At 42.9% G+C, this 21,860-nt stretch overlaps 2 protein-coding genes across 3 annotated transcripts in view; both read right to left on the reverse strand.

Moving 5' to 3' along the window:
- Window positions 1–2,885, reverse strand: part of rftn1a (raftlin, lipid raft linker 1a) — a 45,087-nt gene extending 42,202 nt beyond the window's left edge. Inside the window, exon 1 of the mRNA XM_014178386.3 lies at window positions 2,494–2,885. The gene's annotated coding sequence lies outside the window, so the exon portion shown is untranslated. The remainder of the gene's footprint in view (window positions 1–2,493) is intronic.
- Window positions 2,886–5,829: 2,944 nt separating this feature from the next.
- Window positions 5,830–21,267, reverse strand: LOC106588867 (deleted in azoospermia-like). Of its 2 annotated transcripts, none has more exons than XR_001324725.3 (10): window positions 21,171–21,267; window positions 20,181–20,303; window positions 19,651–19,742; window positions 19,508–19,559; window positions 19,329–19,395; window positions 18,912–19,045; window positions 11,412–11,492; window positions 11,070–11,120; window positions 10,678–10,784; window positions 5,830–6,510 (listed from the first exon to the last, which is right to left on the reverse strand). XR_001324725.3 is itself a non-coding variant. In XM_014178361.3 (10 exons), exons 1-9 carry the CDS (start codon window positions 21,171–21,173, stop codon window positions 10,700–10,702), a joined length of 648 nt encoding a protein of 215 aa, XP_014033836.2. In that variant the 5' UTR covers window positions 21,174–21,267; the 3' UTR covers window positions 5,830–6,510; window positions 10,678–10,699. The 2 variants fall into 2 exon arrangements, 1 of the variants encoding a protein (XP_014033836.2); XM_014178361.3 differs by having other exon boundaries at window positions 10,678–10,744.
- Window positions 21,268–21,860: the final 593 nt, after the last annotated feature.

The raw sequence follows: 21,860 nt of genomic DNA on the forward strand, positions 1-21,860 counted from the left end.
AAAGTAGTCCAACCACATTTTCCACTAATCCTGTAAAAGAGACTGCTTCCGTTATTAGAACACACAGATAAACTACAAACATACTCTGTCCCCTAGGCTTGTATTAAACACACTGTCTGCTAGCACACAGGGAGAACATTAAGGTTACAGTGGTGCAGGAGGAGACAAGCTTTTAAATGGTTCTACTGTTGAAGATTTTAACTGGTTCTACTGTTGAAGCTTTTAACTGGTTCTACTGTTGAAGCTTTTAACTGGTTCTACTGTTGAAGATTTTAACTGGTTCTACTGTTGAAGCTTTTAACTGGTTCTACTGTTGAAGCTTTTAACTGGTTCTACTGTTGAAGCTTTTAACTGGTTCTACTGTTGAAGCTTTTAACTGGTTCTACTGTTGAAGCTTTTAACTGGTTCTACTGTTGAAGCTTTTAACTGGTTCTACTGTTGAAGCTTTTAACTGGTTCTACTGTTGAAGCTTTTAACTGGTTCTACTGTTGAAGCTTTTAACTGGTTCTACTGTTGAAGCTTTTAACTGGTTCTACTGTTGAAGCTTTTAACTGGTTCTACTGTTGAAGCTTTTAACTGGTTCTACTGTTGAAGATTTTAACTGGTTCTACTGTTGAAGCTTTTAACTGGTTCTACTGTTGAAGCTTTTAACTGGTTCTACTGTTGAAGCTTTTAACTGGTTCTACTGTTGAAGATTTTAACTGGTTCTACTGTTGAAGCTTTTAACTGGTTCTACTGTTGAAGCTTTTAACTGGTTCTACTGTTGAAGATTTTAACTGGTTCTACTGTTGAAGATTTTAACTGGTTCTACTGTTGAAGATTTTAAGCTTTTAACTGGTTCTACTGTTGAAGCCCTTAACTGGTTCTACTGTTGAAGCTTTCACTGGTTCTACTGTTCCAAGCGTTTAACTGGTTCTACTGTTCCAAGCGTTTAACTGGTTCTACTGTTCCAAGCGTTTAACTGGTTATTCTGTTCTGTTGAATCTTAACTGGTTCAACTGTAGTTCTGCTACCTGTGTGGTTTGAAGAGTTGGGTTTGTATGATGAACTGCAGTCCCATCATAACTGCTCAGCACTACCTATGGTGATAATTTACCCGTTATCACCATCATAATCTTACCACACGGTTAAAGTGAGGCATCTAAATCACCACTAAAAAAATACAGAGCCCTTAGAAGTTAAATGAGCAAAGGCGGTATGAGGAAAGAGAGAAGAGCTGGAGAGAGACAGAGGAGGGCATCTCATTAAAGCAGCTCTTTTAACTGAGTTATTTTAAATGACAGCGCAACCAAACGCGGATTACACGCGAGGATAATCCGTCTGTGCTGTGGCACCGCTATCTTGGAACTGTTCTGGGGAGCGCAAGCGCGCGGAGAAACGCCATTCATCTTCAGCGGAGGGAGAGCGCGAGATGGGCACGCGGATGAAAAGATTCGCACTAAATATGGAAGGGGACGCAGGAAGAAGAACATGTTTTAAAAGGGGATTAGCGAGAGCATGGGAGAGTGTGAATGTGCTCCGAGGGAGGCATGATCCCTGAAGAAATAAAATAAACATAAATGGGTATAAGCTATAATGAATACGATTTCACACACCTGTTTGACGTTGATGAATTGCCTGCAAACATTGTCATCCAATTCATTTCAATGGGTAGCCTGAATCTAGTCTACTTTCCAAGAATTACACCAGAAATGTTGTAAAACACCCTATGAAAAAAAGTTACTTTTTATTTGTGGTGATTTACAAACAATGAAACATTATGAAAAACGCCAAAAGGGGGCCAACGTGCGCCTGTGGGTTTTTTGTGCACCTTTCCCTCCTGCATGCTCAGGGCACGTGGCGAACTGCTGGTGCCCGTTATAACAATGGCAGTTTAGCAAACAGGAAAAGACAGATCGCTTACGCACCGAATCACACTCTCGCACATTTCTCTGCTCTCTTTCCATCTCTCCAGCTGCGCTTGACACAATTTACTCTGTCACGCATATCTGGGCTTGAGCCCTGCCAGAGAGTGTGGCGTGATTGGAATACTATCCACAAATAGTGGATAAATCAATATCATACAGCGGATAAGAAACGTGTACAGGTCTTGGCAGAACGTATAACCTATTGTAGAACATTGATCAGGTGTTAATCAACCGTTATTAACTGTTGTGACCAGAACTTGTGCTATGGCCAATAACGAACCCATGTAAGGGATCCTTCTATAGACAATCCATAACTTCTCCCCTCTCTTTCTAAAAAGTGTACTCTGTACAGTTGAGCCTACACACGTCTCATAAACAATCTTTCCCAATAGTTTCTTTTATCTTAGAGGCCCCAGATAGATGCTGCCAGTAGACCTACAACATTAATAAGTGATGAGAATACTTTCCGTTTCATCTAGGATAAGAACAACACCCGTGAACCTTGCCCTACATTTCCATTCCATCATAATACACAAATGTAACTCGTTTTCAGAGAGCTGAGACAAACAACAAAACATAAACATACCCGTTTGGATGTTATCACGGGCAGAGAAGTCGAACCCAGTCAGGACACATGGGCAAGCAATGAGCTCATGTGGTTACACCAATACACCAACACACAAACAAACCCTCACACTCTTTCTGGGGTAAATGTGACCTCGGTATGTTTCTCTGTGCGCCTATCTGTCAATCCATAGTCGTCAATGAGATCACCGCGGTTGAAGAGGCACTACCCGCCGTTAAGATCATGCTGCTCCGCTAACCGGAAATCCGAATCCTCCCTCTGACAACTGTACAGTACTGTATTCCTCCCTAAACCCGTGATATCAACTCCTCACACACACTCCGTTCTCTTCTCCCTGCTCACTCCCTCTGTGTGTTTGAGAGCGTCGGCACGGTCTACCCTTATATGCTTCTCTCCTCCCTCTGCTTATTGAACCTTCGCTACAGTTGCAGAAGGCTGATTTCACCAGCAGGGAAGGAAGCGCAATAGTATGAGTGAAGAGGAAGCCACAAAGAGAGAATAAAATGGCAAGCTCAATTACTCAATTAGAAATGCCATAAGGGCATGTTATAGCAAGTGCTGTAGGTCTGTTTTAGCACTTGATCATGACTCAGTTTCATTACACATAAGTGTCACTGGACAAAGGCGTCTTCTGTACAGGGGAGTTTTGAGCCCCAACACTCCGTCTGAACATTAACACGCATTGGTTGTGGAAGGGTTTGGAAGCATAAGAATCTTTATTTTCAGGGGTCTCCAGGCATAAGTGACATACAGGGATAATACAGTAAGAACGGGCCATGTTCTGAATTCTGTCGCTGTACATTTCAAAAGTTCTTAACAAATAGTAATATGGACTACCTCGCTCATTAATATCTTAATAGAAATTACGAATTGCCTCTTATCCACTCGTCGTCCCCTTATGCCATAGTGTGTCCATCTCAATTGTCAGTCGAAACCACGTGTTTAAGCAAGTCAGCCATATCAGCTGTGTTTTTTAAAAGGCAGTAAATTAGTCTGAATGAACAGTTTCCCTCCCAGACAAGGCTCCGCTGATAGCCAGGTGTAGCAGCGGTAAAATGTTGGGACAGCTTTATGTAGGCCCTAACAGTTTGTGAGCACCGTTTGTCAGTTATAGTGCAATTAATGTATTTTTTTGTGTTGTGTTGTGTAGTGTAGTGGCTTTACTGTCATGCATAATAAATCTGAGTTCGCACGACCAAGATTTACATGCTAAAATCGCCGCTGGACAGTTTTTTGGGGGGGGAATTCAGGGTCAACTTACTGTTGAGTTAGAATACACAAGGTGCAAGGTCGAAAATTGGTTGAGCATCAGAAGTTTTTCTATTGTTATGTCAGTCACAGAACATGTAAAGTCCTTGGACTATAAGGAGCACGTTAGGTTGCTTTTGTCCTTTATTTCACTGTCTGGAAATTGAGTGTGTGGGGCATTGTCTGGGTTCAGTCAGTCATGGACAGAAGAGATGTTGATAGAGTCAAAGCATGTGCATGTTGATGGGTTTGTATGGAAGTTGTCCGGGGTTCGTGTTAGGCGTGGATCACCGTTATAAATTCATATTTCATAAAGCCTATCAGACTACTCCATAATTCAGAGCAGCCTGTCTGAAGGGGGTAGCCCCCCCCCCCCCCCAGGGAGCATAGGTACACTAGCATACTGCTGTCTGACAAAATGGTCTGTGACCAGAAGAGTCTGATTTGCCTTGACAGAAAAGCAGCTGTGACCAACCAGCAGCCACTTTTGGGGTGTATGCCAAATCAGGGAAGGACTAACCTGAACTTGCCCAATAATAAAATGTTAGTTTTTGTTGCAAAGCATTTTGCTAAGTGTGCACTAACAAAACCACCCCGGGTTACAAATTGTGTGGAATAGATCAAACAGCGTACCTTCCCCAAAGCTGACTTAAGTTAGGTCCAGGTCATACTTCAATTTAGCTTTGACCATAAAGGAATCGTAAGGCATGTCTGCTCTTTGGATCACACTCTGGGTCTTGACCAACCAATTTCAGATGGCAACCAGTCCACAGTGAAGACAGGAGCACTTCTGTGCAACGTTAGACAGAAAAATACTTCAGACAGTGTACTCATCTGGGAAATAAAGCTCCAAGGGTCATGGATGGGGGAGAAATGTCCACTTGAAAATTGGACTGATGGTATACAGTATAACAGTCAAGAAACAATTACAGCTTTCAGTAAAGTACAAGTGTGTGATTACTTAATTCAAATTTATTTGTATATATATTTTTTTAAACAAAATAAATCCAAACCTTAAATTGTCAACATGAACCCCTCAACAAGAACCCCTCAACAAGAACCCCTCAACAAGAACCCAACTTAAACCAGTACAGTGATCTAGAAAAGCTCTAACCATCACATTCCCATCAACATGATTAGATTCCTTTAAGATCAATGGCTAGGTTACGTCCCAAACGTTATTCCATATATAGTGCACTACTTTCGACCGGAGAAGTAGTGCACGATAAGCAATAGGGTGCCATTTTAAACAACCTTGGGTACCAAACAGCATGGGTCACAGCAGGAGAATTGACAAAGAAAACTAAACCAAGAGATCCATGACCAGGTACAACTATGCATGTCGAGGGTACATTTAGAAGCGGTTTTCCAGGGCAGGCAAAACCTTAGTCCATATACACCTGGGCAAAACGCTGGATGGTTACTGATGTGAAATCCCACCCAGTTAACGCATCGGCCTGAAACGTGATTACACTGAAGATGGTGTTAGTACATCAGGGTTATCATTAATGAAATCAAAATGACACCATCTCAAAAAAAACAAAACTCTTATAAAACACACTGTGGTCAAAATCAGTGCAACAATTTCTCTCTCAATAAAGTGAACTTCAAACTGTAGTGATGGACACATTGCTTTTAGTTATGTCCTTAATTTGAGTGAATTAAAACAGGTTTCCCGACACAGGCTGCATTATAAAGTAGTTTACCAACACCTTCAGGGGAAATTGACAGTGATTTTCCTCTTGGAAGAGGAAGAGCTGGAACAGTCCAAGTCAATTCCCCAAATGGCACCCTATATAATTCACTACTTTTGATCAGGGCCCTAGTCAAAAGTAATGCACTAAATAGGGAACAGGGTGCCATTTGGGACGTAACCTAAGAAACATTGACCAGTGCCACAATAAAAGGATCCATAACTTTAGAAACAGCAACACTCGAGATATCAGTGCATCCAAATTCTAAATAAACAAAAATATTTTCAATAAATCCCTCATAACAGAAAAGCAGGCAGGCACTTGGAATTCAGTGATGGAAAACTAAATAAAATGGTGACTAAAGTAGCTTATGAAGACAGGAACAAAAAAAATAGTACCTGAAAAATGTGTTAGTGTTGTGCCCAATGCTGCCCTCATAACAATTCAACACACTAGTTTATCTTAAATGGAAGGAGTATGGGGATGGAACGTGAATTAATAAAGGGAAAGTTAATCGATCTCACTATTCTAAAGATGAATTTACTGTATTACAAATCTATGTACAGAGAGGCCCCGCTAAAAGCTTAAACCCAAACAAACCGACATTAAAATAATTTCAACATAAATAGTACAAAATAAAATATAAATATGCACAGGTGAGCGTAAAAGTCTCTTTTTGGTTTGGGACAATCAAAAAACCCATCAAAAACCACAAACTACAAAAAAAAAAAAAAAGTGACACCACACGTTGCCTTGTTATGAAAATGCTGAATCACCAAAATTACTTCCTCTCTTCCCTGCGTGACAGTGGTTGAGGTGATTTAAAAGCGGTCCAAACCCCAGGACCGTGGTCCTAGCCAAGCCAATCATGGAGCACAGTCACAGTGACCACGCCCATCAGGTGCAAGTGTTGAGCCGCCACGGTCGGTGTTAAAATGGGTCTCAAAGCGAGTGAGGGAGGGATGTCAGGGAGAGAAAGCATCCTGGTAATGTACATTTTGAAAGTTTGTTGCTTCTAGCGCTCCAAAGGCCAGGATGTCATCTAGTCGCAGTGCAAACTGGCACACATCACCCCCTGTGGTGGACAGAAAACATTCAGCCAACCATCAGCTAGGATTATTAGGGCTATTTCAATTCAATTTTTTGATTCCACGTGTCCTCTCTCCTTTTCAAGACCCATTGGATGAGACGGTCAGAGGTCCCTCCCCTCTGACCGTCCAAACCAATGGGTTGGGAAGTAGGCGATTCTTTCCTTTAGTTGTCAGACTGTGGACAGTTCTAATATCTCAATTGGTCTTTTCCCAATTCCTCGCATTCTCTCTCCTCAAATTGCATTCAGAATGACCTTGGGTCCATCTCCTCCAATACTGTTGAGAAAGAAGCGAGGAATCGCGGGAAGACAAATTGAGGACTGTCCACAGTCTGACAACGAGAGGACAGAAGGTTCTTCAGGATGGACAGATTGTCATCATCCATAACAGACAGACAATGCTTCTTTAAAAAAAAAATGCAGACAATTCACTTTGAGCATTCAAATCAGCACTTAACACCACAATCACTAAATACTAAAATCTTTGTGAGAAGAAATTGCTGTAGACTGGAGGTAGAGAACAGTTGAGAAGAGTTGTAAGAACAATGAAGATATGGTCAGTGTGGGGTCGGTGTGTGTATGGGCACCTGGTACAACGGGGGGGGGGGGTCAATGTGTGTATGGGCACCTGGTACAGCGGGGGGGGGGTCAGTGTATGGGCACCTGGTACAGCGGGGGGGGGGTCAGTGTATGGGCACCTGGTACAGCGGGGGGGGGGGGTGTCAGTGTATGGGCACCTGGTACAGCGGGGGGGTGTTAGTGTGTGTATGGGCACCTGGTACAGCAGGGGGGGGGGGGGGGGTTGTGCAATGTACAGCAATATTTAGACTTAGGGATGCCACCCGTTTGATAAAATACGGAACTGTTCCGTATTTCACCGAAAGAATAAACGTTTCGGTTTCGAAATAATAGTTTCCGGATTTGACCATATTAATGACCTAAGGCTCGTATCTGTGTGTTTATTATATTATAATTAAGCCTATGATTTGATAGAGCAGTCTGAGCGGTGGTAGGCAGCAGCAGGCTCGTAAGCATTCATTCAAACTTTGCTGTGTTTGCCAGCAGCTCTTATCAATTATTGATCACAGCGCTGTTTATGACTTCAAGGCTATCAACTCCTTAGATTAGGCTGGCAATACTAAAGTGCCTATTAGAACATCTAATAGTCAAAGGTATATGAAATACAAATGGTATAGAGAGAAATAGTCGACGCGTCATAATTCCTATAATAACTGCAACCTAATATTTCTTTAGTGGGAATATTGAACCACCAGCTTTCATATGTTCTGAGCAAGGAACATAAACGTTAGCTTTTTTACATGGCACATATTGCACTTTTACTTTCTTCTCCAACACTGTTTATGCATTATTTAAACCAAATTGAGCGTGTTTCATTATTTGAGACTAAATAGATTTTATATATTATATTAAGTTAAAATAGAAGTGTTCATTGTTCATTCAGTATTGTCGTAATTGTCATTATTTCATACACACACACACACACACACACTGCTCAAAAAAATAAAGGGAACACTTAAACAACACAATGTAACTCCAATTCAATCACACTTCTGTGAAATCAAACTGTCCACTTAGGAAGCAACACTGATTGACAATACATTTCACATGCTGTTGTGCAAATGGAATAGACCACAGGTGGAAATTATAGGCAATAAGCAAGACACCCCCAATAAAGGAGTGGTTCTGCAGGTGGAGACCACAGACCACTTCTCAGTTCCTATGCTTCCTGGCTGATGTTTTGGTCACTTTTGAATGCTGGCGGTGCTTTCACTCTAGTGGTAGCATGAGACGGAGTCTACAAACCACACAAGTGGCTCAGGTAGTGCAGCTCATCCAGGATGGCACATCAATGCGAGCTGTGGCAAGAAGGTTTGCTGTGTCTGTCAGCGTAGTGTCCAGAGCATGGAGGCGCTACCAGGAGACAGGCCAGTACATCAGGAGACGTGGAGGAGGCCGTAGGAGGGCAACAACCCAGCAGCAGGACCGCTACCTCCGCCTTTGTGCAAGGAGGAACAGGAGGAGCACTGCCAGAGCCCTGCAAAATGACCTCCAGCAGGCCACAAATGTGCATGTGTCTGCTCAAACAGTCAGAAACAGACTCCATGAGGGTGGTATGAGGGCCCGACGTCCACAGGTGGGGGTTGTGCTGACAGCCCAACACCGTGCAGGACGTTTTGCATTTGCCAGAGAACACCAAGATTGGCAAATTCGCCACTCGCCTGTGCTCTTCACAGATGAAAGCAGGTTCACACTGAGCACGTGACAGACGTGACAGAGTCTGGAGAAGCCGTGGAGAACGTTCTGCTGCCTGCAACATCCTCCAGCATGACCGGTTTGGCGGTGGGTCAGTCATGGTGTGGAGTGGCATTTCTTTGGGGGGCCGCACAGCCCTCCATGTGCTCGCCAGAGGTAGCCTGACTGCCATTAGGTACCGAGATGAGATCCTCAGACCCCTTGTGAGACCATATGCTGGTGCGGTTGGCCCTGGGTTCCTCCTAATGCAAGACAATGCTAGACCTCATGTGGCTGGAGTGCGTCAGCAGTTCCTGCAAGAGGAAGGCATTGATGCTATGGACTGGCCCGCCCGTTCCCCAGACCTGAATCCAATTGAGCACATCTGGGACATCATGTCTCGCTCCATCCACCAATGCCACGTTGCACCACAGACTGTCCAGGAGTTGGCGGATGCTTTAGTCCAGGTCTGGGAGGAGATCCCTCAGGAGACCATCCGCCACCTCATCAGGAGCATGCCCAGGTGTTGTAGGGAGGTCATACAGGCACGTGGAGGCCACACACACTACTGAGCCTCATTTTGACTTGTTTTAAGGACATTACATCAAAGTTGGATCAGTCTGTAGTGTGGTTTTCCACTTTAATTTTGAGTGTGACTCCAAATCCAGACCTCCATGGGTTGATACATTGGATTTCCATTGATTGTTTTTGTGTGATTTTGTTGTCAGCACATTCAACTATGTAAAGAAAAAAGTATTTAATAAGATTATTTCTTTCATTCAGATCTAGGATGTGTTGTTTAAGTGTTCCCTTTATTTTTTTTGAGCAGTATATATATATATATATATATATAAAAATAAATAAAAGGCTGATTAATCGGTATCTGTTTTTTTTGGTCCTCCAATAAATCGGTGTTGAAAAATCATAATTGGTCAACCTCCATCCTATACCCTCCTTTTTCTTTATCTCCAGTAGTTTCCACAACTAAGTCAAACGTCTTCCACAGATCTGACTTCCCCTTTCCCCCGAGCAACCAGTAAACATTCGCCCATTTCCAGTTTATTTTTCACGTCCTCTGCATCCATTTTGCTGTCACGTGTTACTGGGTTGGGAGTTTGTTATAGCCAATTTATTGACGTGAATATGATAGGCTATAGGTCAGGCCCATTTTTTTTATATTAAAACCTTTAACAAGGCAAGTCAGTTAAGAACAAATTCTTATTTTCCAATTACGGCCTACCCCAGCCAAACCCTCCCCTAACACGAACGACGCTGGGCCAATTGTGCACCGCCCTATGGGACTCCCAATCATGGACGGTTTTGATACAGCCCGATTTCGAACCAGGGTCTGTAGTGACGACTCTAGCAATGAGATGCAGTGCCTTAGACCGCTGTGCAACTCGGGAGCCCTATTGGTCACATGCATGCGATGCTTACATGTAGAGGGTTGAGGGAATGTTTTTTCTAAACAAATGAGGGATTTCGGTAACAGAACTTTCAGTCAGAAACAACAAACTAAATGGCTGAAATGATGTAGCAGCTTCAGCACAGACAGCGCAATAAACACTTCCTGTGGTGCCTTTTCTCTGCAGTAGGGAGGAGAGAGACAACGTGCACCAGTCACACAGACCCCCTTTTTTTTTTTAACAGTGTGACCATCGGGCTCTGAGTAATTTGTGTGTCTTAATTATTTAATCAAACCATGTGCTTAAAGCTTCAGTCAATCTAGGTGCATATGTAGTTGGTTTTATTCAAACACAGGGTGTTTGTCTATATGGAAAAATAAGTAAAAAAAAGACCAATCGATTGATCAAAAGAACAGGACGACTCGGTCGACCAAGATTTTCTTTTGTCGGGGACAACCCTAGCGGGAGGGTCAGGGTGTGTGTATGCGCTCACCTGGTACAGGAGGGTCAGTGGGCTACAGCAGAGTCAGCAGAGTCTGGACTCCACAGTCCACAAAGTTCTGGAAACGGGGCACCACATCACATCAAATAATGAGCCGGCTGAAACAACCACAGTGAACCTTAACACAGGAGCTATTACTGCAAAAACACCCTTGGAGAAAATCAGTCATCCTTAGCCTACACATGAATTACTGATACAAACTGTACTGTTTGTGCTCTCAAAGGACTCACACCAACACTGCCACCCAGTGGCCATTACTTGACTAGCCGACAATACAGATGGTACAAACATTACAATCAGTTCAAATAAAATGACATATCTGGTCATGCATTCTTAACAGTAACTAAAAAGATAGACAGTCATTCAGAAGACGTGAGCGTCACCTGGTTGACAAGCCGTGTCCTCTGCTCCCCCGTCCAGTGTGGAGAGGCGTACTGGGAGAGGAGAGAGCAGTCGGTCAAAGGTCAGACATACAGGAACACATAAGCATCCTTTTATTCCTCCACTGGGAATATGGAGGATGTGGAGCAGGTGGGACAGTATCATGCTATGGTACAGTATGTCAGATGTATGTGGGTGGTCTATGCATCTAGCGTTTCACGCCTGTATATTATATTGTTGATGCTCAATGTGTCATGTTGTATTGCGCGTTTCCTACAGGGGACAATAGTTGTTTTATTAATACGTTCTCTGCCTGTAGTGTGTGTGTGTGTGTGTGTGTTTACCTGGTACGCGTAGGCGGTTTGTGAGTAGCTCATGGGCATCTGTGGCATCATGACTCCTTGAAGGCCATTATACGAGTAAGGCTGAGAAAAGAGGGGAAAAAATGAATATATATTATATATACACGTAGTCTCTTCCCTCAGTGTAAGATTTAAGATGGTCAACTGTGTAGTTTTCTTGGGCCATGTTTAGCAGAGCACAGCGTTGTGGAATGTTATGTAGAAAAAAAACATGCCTCTGATATCTAGAATAAGGAGTCCCATCAGCTCTATTCAGACATTTCTATTTGCAATGTCCAGTGTTTGCCTACTGAACATGGTGGGCAGGTGCACTTTTGGGACCACTATTAGTCCAAAAGTGTGAACTGATCCAAGCCCATTTTCAATTCAAAACTTTATTTGTCACATGCGCCAAATACAACCAGTGTAGACCTTACCATGAAATGCTTACTTTCAAGCATTTAATCAACAGTGCAGTTCAAGAAGAGTTAAGAAAACATTTACTAAATAGACTAAAGTAAAAAAATAAATAATACAAAGTAACACAATAAGAATAATGAGGCCATATACAGGGGTACCGAGTCAGTGTGCGGGGGTACAGGTTAGATGAGGTAATTTGTACATGTAGGTGGGGTGAAATGACTTTGCATAGATAACATACAACAAGCAGCAGCACTGTACAAAAGGGAGGAGGGGGGGGGGGGGGTCAAAGTAAATGGTCCTGTGGAGATTTTTATTAATGGTTCAGCAGATCTTATGGCTTGGGGGTAGAAGCTGTTGAGGAGCCATTTGGTGCTAGACTTGGCGCTCCGGTACTGCTTGCCATGCGGTAGCAGAGAAAACCGTCTATAACTTGGGTGACTGGAGTCTGACAATTTTAAGGGCTTCCCTCTGATACCGCCTGTTATATACAGTTGAAGTCAGAAGTTTACATACACTTAGGTTCGCGTCATTAAAACTCATTTTTCAACCACTCCACAAACTTCGTGTTAACAAACTATAGTTTTGGCAAGTTGGTTAGGACATTTACTTTGTGCATGACAACTCATTTTCCCAACAATTGTTAACAGACAGATTATTTCACTGTATCAAAAATCCAGTGGGTCAGAGGTTTACATACACAAAGTTGACTATGCCTTTAAACAGCTTGGAAAAATCCAGAAAATTATGTCAAGGCTTTAGAAGCTTCTGATAGGCTAATTGAGATCATTTGTGTCAATTGGAGGTGTACCTGTGGATGTATTTCAAGGCCTACCTTCAAACTCAGTGCCTCTTTGCTTGACATCATGGGAAAATCAAAAGAAATCAGCCAAGACCCCAGAAAAGAAATTGTAGGCCACAAGTCTGGTTCATCTTTGGGAGCAATTTCTAAACGCCTGAAGGTACCATGTTCATCTGTACAAACAATAGTACGCAAGTATAAACACAATGGGACCACGCAGCCGCCATACCGCTCAGAAAGGAGACGCGTTCTGTCACCTAGAGATGAACGTAGTTTGGTGCGAAAAGTGCAAATCAATCCCAGAACAGCAGCAAAGGACCTTGTGAAGATGCTGGAGGAAACAGGTACAAAAGTATCTATATCCACCGTAAAATGAGTCCTATATCGACATAACCTGAAAGACCGCTCAGCAAGGAAGAAGCCACTGCTCCAAAACCACCATAAAAAAGCCAGACTACGGTTTGCAACTGCACATGGGGACAAAGATCGTACTTTTTGGAGAAATGTCCTCTGGTCTGATGAAACAAAAATAGAACTGTTTGACCATAATGACCATCGTTATGTTTGGAGGAAAAAGGTGGAGGCTTGCAAGCCGAAGAACACCATCCCAACCGTGATGCACGGGGGTGGCAGCATCATGAGAGACTGGTGCACTTCACAAAATAGATGGCATCATGAGGGAGGAAAATTATGTGGATATATTGAAGCAACATCTCAAGACATCAGTCAGGAAGTTAAAGCTTGGCCGCAAATGGGTCTTCCAAATGTACAATGACCCCATGCATACTTCCAAAGTTGTGGCAAAATGGCTTAAGGACAACAAAGTAAAGGTATTGGAGTGGCCATCACAAAGCCCTGACCACAATCCTATAGAACATTTGTAGGCAGAACTGAAAAAGCGTGTGCGAGCAAGAGGCCTACAAGCCTGACTCAGTTACACCAGCTCTGTCAGGGGGAATGGGCCAAAATTCACCCAACTTATTGTGGGAAGCTTGTGGAAGGCTACCCATAACATTTGACCCAAGTTAAACTATTTAAAGGCAATGCTACCAAATACTAATTGAGTGTATGTAAACTTCTGACCCACTGGGAATGTGATGAAAGAAATTAAAGCTGAAATAAATGACTATTATTCTGACATTTCACATTCTTAAAATAAAGTGGTGATCCTAACTGACCTAAGACAGGGAATTTTTACTAGGATTAAATGTCAGGAATTGTGAAACTGAGTAAATTATTTGGCTAAGGTGTATGTAAACTTCCGACTTCAACTGTAGGTCCTGGATGGCAAGAAGCTTGGCCCCAGTGATGAACTGGGCCGTACACACTACCCTCTGTAGCGCCTTACGGTCAGATCCCGAGCAGTTGCCATACCAGGCAGTGAAGCAACCGGTCAGGATGCTCTTGATGGTGCAGCTGTAGAACCTTTTGAGGATCTGGGGACCCATGCAAAATCTTTTCAGTCTCCTGAATGGGAAAACGTTTTGTCCTGCCCTTTACACAACTGTCTTCGTATGTTTGGACCATGATAGTTCGTTGTGTATGTGGACGCCAAGAAACTTGAAACTCTTGACCCGCTCCACTACAGCCTCGATGTTAATGGGGGCCTGTTCGGCCCGCCTTTTGAGGGAGAGGTTGGTGTCCTGGCACCACACCGCCAGTTTTCTGACCTCCCTATAGGCCGTCTCGTCATTGTCGGTGTCGTCAGCAAACTTAATGGTGTTGGAGTCGTGTTTGGCCACGCAGTCGTGGGTGAACAGAGAGTACAGGAGGGGACTAAGTACACACCCCTGAGGGGCCCCAGTGTTGAGGACCAGCGTGGCAGACGTGTTGTGGCCTGTCAGGAAGTCCAGGATCCATCTGCTGAGGGAGGTGTTTAGTCCCAGAGTTCTTATCTTAGTTGGCACTATGGTGTTGAATGCTGAGCTGTAGTCAATGAACAGCATTCTCACATAGGTGTTCCTTTTGTCCAGGTAGGAAAGGACAGTGTGGAGTGAGATTGCGTCATTTGTGGATCTGTTGGGGTGGTATGCGAATTGGAGTGGGTCTAGGGTATCCGGGAGGATGCTGTTGATGTGATCCATGACCAGCCTTTCATAGCACTTCATGGCTACCGACGTGAGTGCTACGGGGCGGTAATCATTTAGGCAGGTTACCTTCGCTTCCTTGGGCACAGGGACTATGGTGGTCTGCTTGAAACATGTAGGTATTACAGACTCGGTCAAGGAGAGGTTGAAAATGTCAAATTTGCTTCCTGCAACTCAAACTCTAAAAAGTTCTGGGACATTGTAAAGTCCATGGAGAATAAGAACACCTCCTCCCAACTGCCCACTGCACTGAGGATAGGAAACTCTGTCACCACCGATAAGCCCACTATAATTGAGAATTTCAATAAGCATTTTTCTATGGCTGGCCATGCTTTCCACCTAACTACCCCTACTGCATTCAACAGCACTGCACCCCCCACAGCTACTCGCCCAAGCCTCCCCCATTTCTCCTTCTCCCAAATCCATTCAGCTGATGTTCTGAAAGAGCTGCAAAATCTGGACCCCTACAAATCAGTTGGGCTTGACAATCTGGACCCTTTCTAAAATTATCTGCCAAAATTATTGCAACCCCTATTACTAGCCTGTTCAACCTCTCGTGTCGTCTGAGATTCCCATAGATTGGAAAGCAGCTGCTGTCATCCCCCTCTTCAAAGGAGGTGACACTCTTGACCCAAATTGCTACAGACCTATATCCATCCTACCCTGCCTTTCTAAGGTCTTCGAAAGCCAAGTCAACAAACAGATTACCGACCATTTCGAATCCCACCGCACCCTCTCCGCTATGCAATCTGGTTTCAGAGCTGGTCATGGGTGTACCTCAGCCACGCTCAAGGTCCTAAACGACATCGTAATCGCCATCGATAAGAAACAATACTGTGCTGCCGTATTCATTGACCTGGCCAAAGCTTTTGACTCTGTTGATCACCACATCATCATCGGCAGACTCAGTAGCCTTGGTTTCTCAAACGATTGCGTCGCCTGGTTCACCAACTACTTCTCTGACAGAGTTCAGTGTGTCAAATCGGAGGGCCTGCTGTCCGGACCTCTGGCAGTCTCTATGGGGGTACCACAGGGTTCAATTCTTGGGCAAACTCTTTTCTCTGTATACATCAATGATGTCGCTCTTGCTGCTGGTGAATCTCTGATCCACCTCGACGCAGACGACACCATTCTGTATACTTCTGTCCCTTCTTTGGACACTGTTAACAACCCTCCAGACGAGCTTCAATGCCATTCAACTCTCCTTCCGTGGTCTCCAACTGCTCCTAAACACAAGTAAAACTAAATGCATGCTCTTCAATCGATCGCTGCCTGCACCTGCCCGCCTGTCCAGCATCACTTCTCTGGACGGTTCTGACTTAGAATATGTGGACAACTACAAATACCTAGGTGTCTGGTTAGACTGTAAACTCTCCTTCCAGACTCACATCAATCATCTCCAATCCAAAGTTAAATCTAGAATTGGCTTCCTATTTCGCAACAAAGCATCCTTCACTCATGCTGCCAAACATACCCTCGTAAAACTGACCATCCTACCAATCCTCGACTTCGGCGATGTCATTTACAAAACAGCCTCCAATACCCTACTCAACAAACTGGATGCAGTCTATCACAGTGCCATCCGTTTTGTCACCAAAGCCCCATATTCTACCCACCACTGCGACCTGTACGCTCTCGTTGGCTGGCCTTCGCTACATAATCGTCGCCAAACCCACTGGCTCCAGGTCATCTACAAGACCCTGCTAGGTAAAGTCCCCCCTTATCTCCGCTCACTGGTCACCATAGCAGCACCCACCTGTAGCACGCGCTCCAGCAGGTATCTCTCTGGTCACCCCTAAAGCCAATTCCTCCTTTGGCCGTCTCTCCTTCCAGTTCTCTGCTGCCAATGACTGGAACGAACTACAAAAATCTCTGAAACTGGAAACACTCATCTCCCTCACTAGCTTTAAGCACCAGCTATCAGAGCAGCTCCCAGATCACTGCACCTGTACATAGTCCATCAATAATTTAGCCCAAACTACTACCTCTTCCCCTACTGTATTTATTTATTTTGCACCATATTATTTATATTTTAACTTTGAACATTCTTCAAACTACAAATCTACCATTCCAGTGTTTTACTTGCTATACTTTATTTACTTTGCCACCATGGCCTTTTTTGCCTTTACCTCCCTTATCTCACCACATTTACTCACATTGTATATAGTCTTATTTTTTTCTACTGCATCATTGATTGTATGTTGTTTTACTCCATGTGTAACTCTGTTTTTGTATGTTGTCGAACTGCTTTGCTTTATCTTGGCCAGGTCGCAATTGTAAATGAGAACTTGTTCTCAACTTGCCTACCTGGTTAAATAAAGGTGAAATACATTTTCTTCTTTGCATATGGCCTTATAGAGTTGATTGAGAGTGGTGTTAGTGCTGGCTTCGTTCTGTGGTGGTAAATAGACAGCTACGAATAATATAGATGAGAACTCTTGGTAAATAGTGTGGTCTACAGCTTATAAGGTACTTTACCTCAGGCGAGCAATACCTCGGGACTTCCTTAACTTCTTGTGGCTTAGTGGGACGCTAGCATTTCAACACCTTCCGGTGAAATTACAGAGCGCCAAATTCAATTACTATAAATATTAAACTTTTATGAAATCACAAGTGCAATACATCAAAACAAAGCTTAACTTGTTAATCCAGCCGCCGTTTCAGGTTTCAAAAAGGCTTTACGGCGAAAACAAACCATGCGATTATCTGAGGACAGCGCCCAGCTCACAAATGCATAACAAATCACTTTCAACCTGGGAGTTGCGACACAAAAGTCAGAAATAGCGATATAATATATGCCTTACCTTCTAAGATCTTCTGTTGGCACTCCAAAAGGTCCCAGTTACATTACAAATGGTCCTTTGTTCAACAGTCCTTTTTTATATCCATAAAAACTCATTTAAGCTGGCTCGCTTTAGTCAATGATCCACTCGGTTTCCCTCCAAAATACATACAAAATGAATCCCAAACGCTACCAATAAACTTATCCAAACATGTCAATCAACGTTTATAATCAAACCTTAGGTATCCTAATACGCAAATAAACGATCAAATTTAAGACAGAATCGTTATTGTCTTTACCGGAGAAAAATACCAAAGAACACACTCATTCACGCGCTTGGAAACACTACAGCCAAAATGGGAGCCACCTAGAAAACCTACAATTTCTGGCTAATTTTTCCAAAAACCAGCTTGAAACTCTTTCTAAAGACTGTTGACATCTAGTGGATGCCCTAGGAACTGCAATTGGGCACAATTTCGCCCTATTATAAAGTGCCAGCCATCGAAATGAGTGGTAGGATGAATTTTCTTTAGGGATGGTTTGTCCTCAGGGTTTCGCCTGCCATTTCAGTTCTGTTATACTCACAGACATTATTTAAACAGTTTTAGAAACTTTATATGCATATCCTAGCTTCTGGGCCTGAGTTGCAGGCAGTTTACTTTGGGCACACTTTTCATCCAGACGTCAAAATACCGCCCCCTATCCCAAAGAAGTTAATATTAGACATTGCGCACTAGCCGTTATTGACAAAGGCACACAGCCCCACCCCTCGTCTTACCAGATGTAGCTTCTCTGTTCTGCTGGTGCATGGAAAATCTCGCCAGCTCTATATTATCCGTATCATTGTTCAGCCACATCTCGGTGAAACATGATACTGTTTTTAATGTCCCGTTGGTAGGATAATCTCAATCGTAGGTCATCAATTTTATTTTCCAATGATTGCACGTTAGCAAGAACAACGGATGGCAGAGGGAGTTCACTCGCCTACAGAATTGCAGAAAGCAGTCCGATCTGCGGCCCCTTTTCCTGAGTCTTTTCTTCAAGCAAATGACGGGGATCTGGGCCTGTTCCAGTGAAAGCAGTATATCCTTCTCGTCGGACTCATTAAAGTAAAACGTTTCTTCGAGTCCAAGGTGAGTAATCACTGTTCTGATGTCCAGAAGTTATTTCCGGTCATAAGAGACCACAGCAGCAACATTATGTACAAAATAAGTTACACAAAACGCAAAACAACAAAATAGCACAATTGGTTAGAAGAATGTAAAACATTAGTGCCAAAGAACATGGCCAGCTTGCAACAGTGTGTGTTCTTAAAGGCACCCTGGGACCTGGTCAAAAGTAGTGTACTATATAGGGAATAAGGTGTCATTTGGGACCCAGCCAGTGGCTTTGGGGTGATGACAGGGCCTTACCTGGATGTAGGGATTGCCCCCGTTGAGTACAGGTGAGGGCTGAGCCACACCCACAGGAGAGCAGCAGGTGCAGTAGATGTACTGTGAGGGGCTCATCCAGGGGACCTGACCAACCAGGTGAGACGGCATGGAACCTGGGTGGGTTAAACAAATAAACAGAATGCCAGATCTCACAATGCCTAGATGTGGTCAGCTAACCACATCATTTGATGTAGCAATTTTGATGTCTGACTGCAGTCGATGACCTGGCATGCCACCATTGGTTGATGCTATGCAACATCTGCAATGTAGTTGACCTGGAACACGTTTAGCCACAACCCAGACTTAAGCAGTGGCAATAGAGTACAAAAGACAAGGTCAAATAGCTACTACAAACACACAGATTAACAAAATGAACACAAGTGAAGCAACACTCACGTGCGCTCCTTTCCTTCATGATTGCTGGACCCAGCTTCAGTTTCCGCCCTTTAAAACTGATCTGTTGCTGCAGAGTAAACACAGTGAAGACGAAACACATTCGCTTGTGATTAGAATGAAGGCAAAGTTTAAGACTTGACTCCATTTAAGATGCATTATGTTAAATAAATGGTTCTTACTTCAACGATGGTTTCGATGTCGACATCTTCATTGAAGTAAACAAATCCATATCTACACAAAGAACGACATTGTTCCATATAAGGCAAGGTTTATTTGGATGGATAATATTGCCTTGACTAAAGCCTACTAATTTGGGACTCACCCTTTGCAGATGCCTCCGCGATAAGTGATGATTTTCACTTCCTTCACCGCGCCAAATCTCGCAAAGAAGTCCCGGATTTCATTCTCATCCACCTTAAAAAAAGGGCAATATGAGCAAGTTAGATGTTGACTTTATTGTATCCATTAGGGAATTATTTTTGGTTTAAGATCAGTTTAAATCCAGTGAGCAGGCCAAATGAACAGAGACTAGCCCAGTGAAACATTCTCACCCCCTCCAAAGCACACTTAATCATAGACAACGCAACTTCCCCATGTGGCGGCTCTGCATAATAAGTAATCAAATCAAAAGTTTATTTTTCACTTGCACAGGATACAGCAGGTGTCAACGGTACAGTGAAATGCTTACTTGCAAGCTCAGTGCAGGGGTCAATATCAACATAGAAAATTTTTAAATTTAAAATAATCAATATAAAAAAAGTCAATAAAAGTATCCATTTAAAAAATAAATCGAAATTGGAAATGCCAGCAGAAAGAACACAACAATATACACTATAGCAGTTAGTTATTCACCTTCATGTCGATTCCTCCAACAAAAAGTGTGTTTGGTGTCATTCTACCTTCAGGTAAAACATAACCATTTGACAGCTTCAGATTTAGGGATGTCTGAAATCCATCTCTCTGTTTCTGAATATCCTGGAATAAAGAGAATAAAGTAAATATTTAATTGGTCACTAGTTCATTTGCCTGGCACTTTTCTATAAGCAACAGCCTGCTGAAGAAGTTGGCAGAAAGATATCAGCCAACTACTGTAGGCATCCACTGTGGCCAGTACCCGAGTAGGCGTCAATCATCATCAGATAGATAACTTTAATCTACTGACCTAGTTAGCTAGTTAAAACACAGATGAAAGGCGTTAGCTAGCTAATATCCTGGGTGAGCTCAATCACTCGAATAGAATTTCAAAAAGGCAAGCGGGAAATCGTTGACAATCATGAGCACAATCCACTTATATTTCAGCAATCAGGATATTGTCATTGTTCCCGGCTAGGTAGCTAGTTCCCAACCACTTAATAGAAAAACTGATTCGTTCTAACAAATGTATTAATCTGTGTTAACTTCGACATATCAACGAGCTGCCTAGACAGCTTATGAACGCGTATATTTTAGTGCAAGGGCCTTGGCTAGCTAGACTAGGAAGCACGAGACAACCATCACCTGAGCTGGCAGCTAGCCATGTCAACTACCTAGCTATAAACATGCTTAACCTTGTAATAAACTGGCATATCAGCTGGTTTAATCAAGCATGCTAGTTAGTCTTTTAGATAATGACCTAGAAATGTTACTTGTAGCTTGCAAGTGCGCTAACGTCAGGGAACTTTAGCTCGCTTGTGCGAGAAATTGGACAGCGAAAAAATATCCCAGTTCGCTAACATTATCCGCGTCTCAGCAAACTGTTCACTAGACGTAGTAGAGGCCGGGCAATTCATTCATTAGTTCACTAACATATATCAATATTTTGGTTGGATCATTGCCAAATCACAAATTTAGCTAGATACTTACCATTTCTAAAACCGTTAAAACAGAATAAATTAAACACACTGCCGCGCAAACTTTCCCCGCTTCAAGTGCACGAAAAAAAAAAGTTGAAACTAATGACTGTCAAAAAGTCACGCCCAACGCGCTGACTGAACCTAATTGGGATGTTTCAAAAAGTAGACAAGGGGTGTTTTTCCGAATGTTTTTATGATCTATAATGGTTTTTACGGGTCATTTAGTTACAACTTCGCTAAAAACAGTAGGCTATTTTTTTTTTAAAGTACAATATTTAGTGGTATACACTTTTCTTGATAAATAAAGACGTCTGATATCGAGAACCTAGTTTTCAACCAACCTCCCAAATGTGAATCAATGGTGTGATACAAAATTGGGAAGTGTTTCTGTTATGAGATGCGATATGAGGTAAGTTTCACAAAGATCAAGAATGTAGCTGTTTAAAATGTGTGGAAAGTAAAAGTATATGTATCCATCCAGCTACAGCTTCATTATAAAAAAAAAAATCACAATATGACAGAAATGGAAATCAAGTCCATATTTGATTAAATATAAATCAGAGTCAGATGATGATAAATCGAGCTGCCACATATTGGTATTGCTCATGCATAGCAGGTAGAGTGCCATGCAGAGAAGGGTCTGACCGCAGCATTTGCGTTTGTTGAATTAATGGTCGTCTCATGGGGGTTAGCTATCTCT

The sequence above is a fragment of the Salmo salar genome, chromosome 27 (genome assembly GCF_965601325.2).
Source record: "Salmo salar chromosome 27, fSalSal1, whole genome shotgun sequence".
Lineage (NCBI taxonomy): Eukaryota > Metazoa > Chordata > Actinopteri > Salmoniformes > Salmonidae > Salmo > Salmo salar.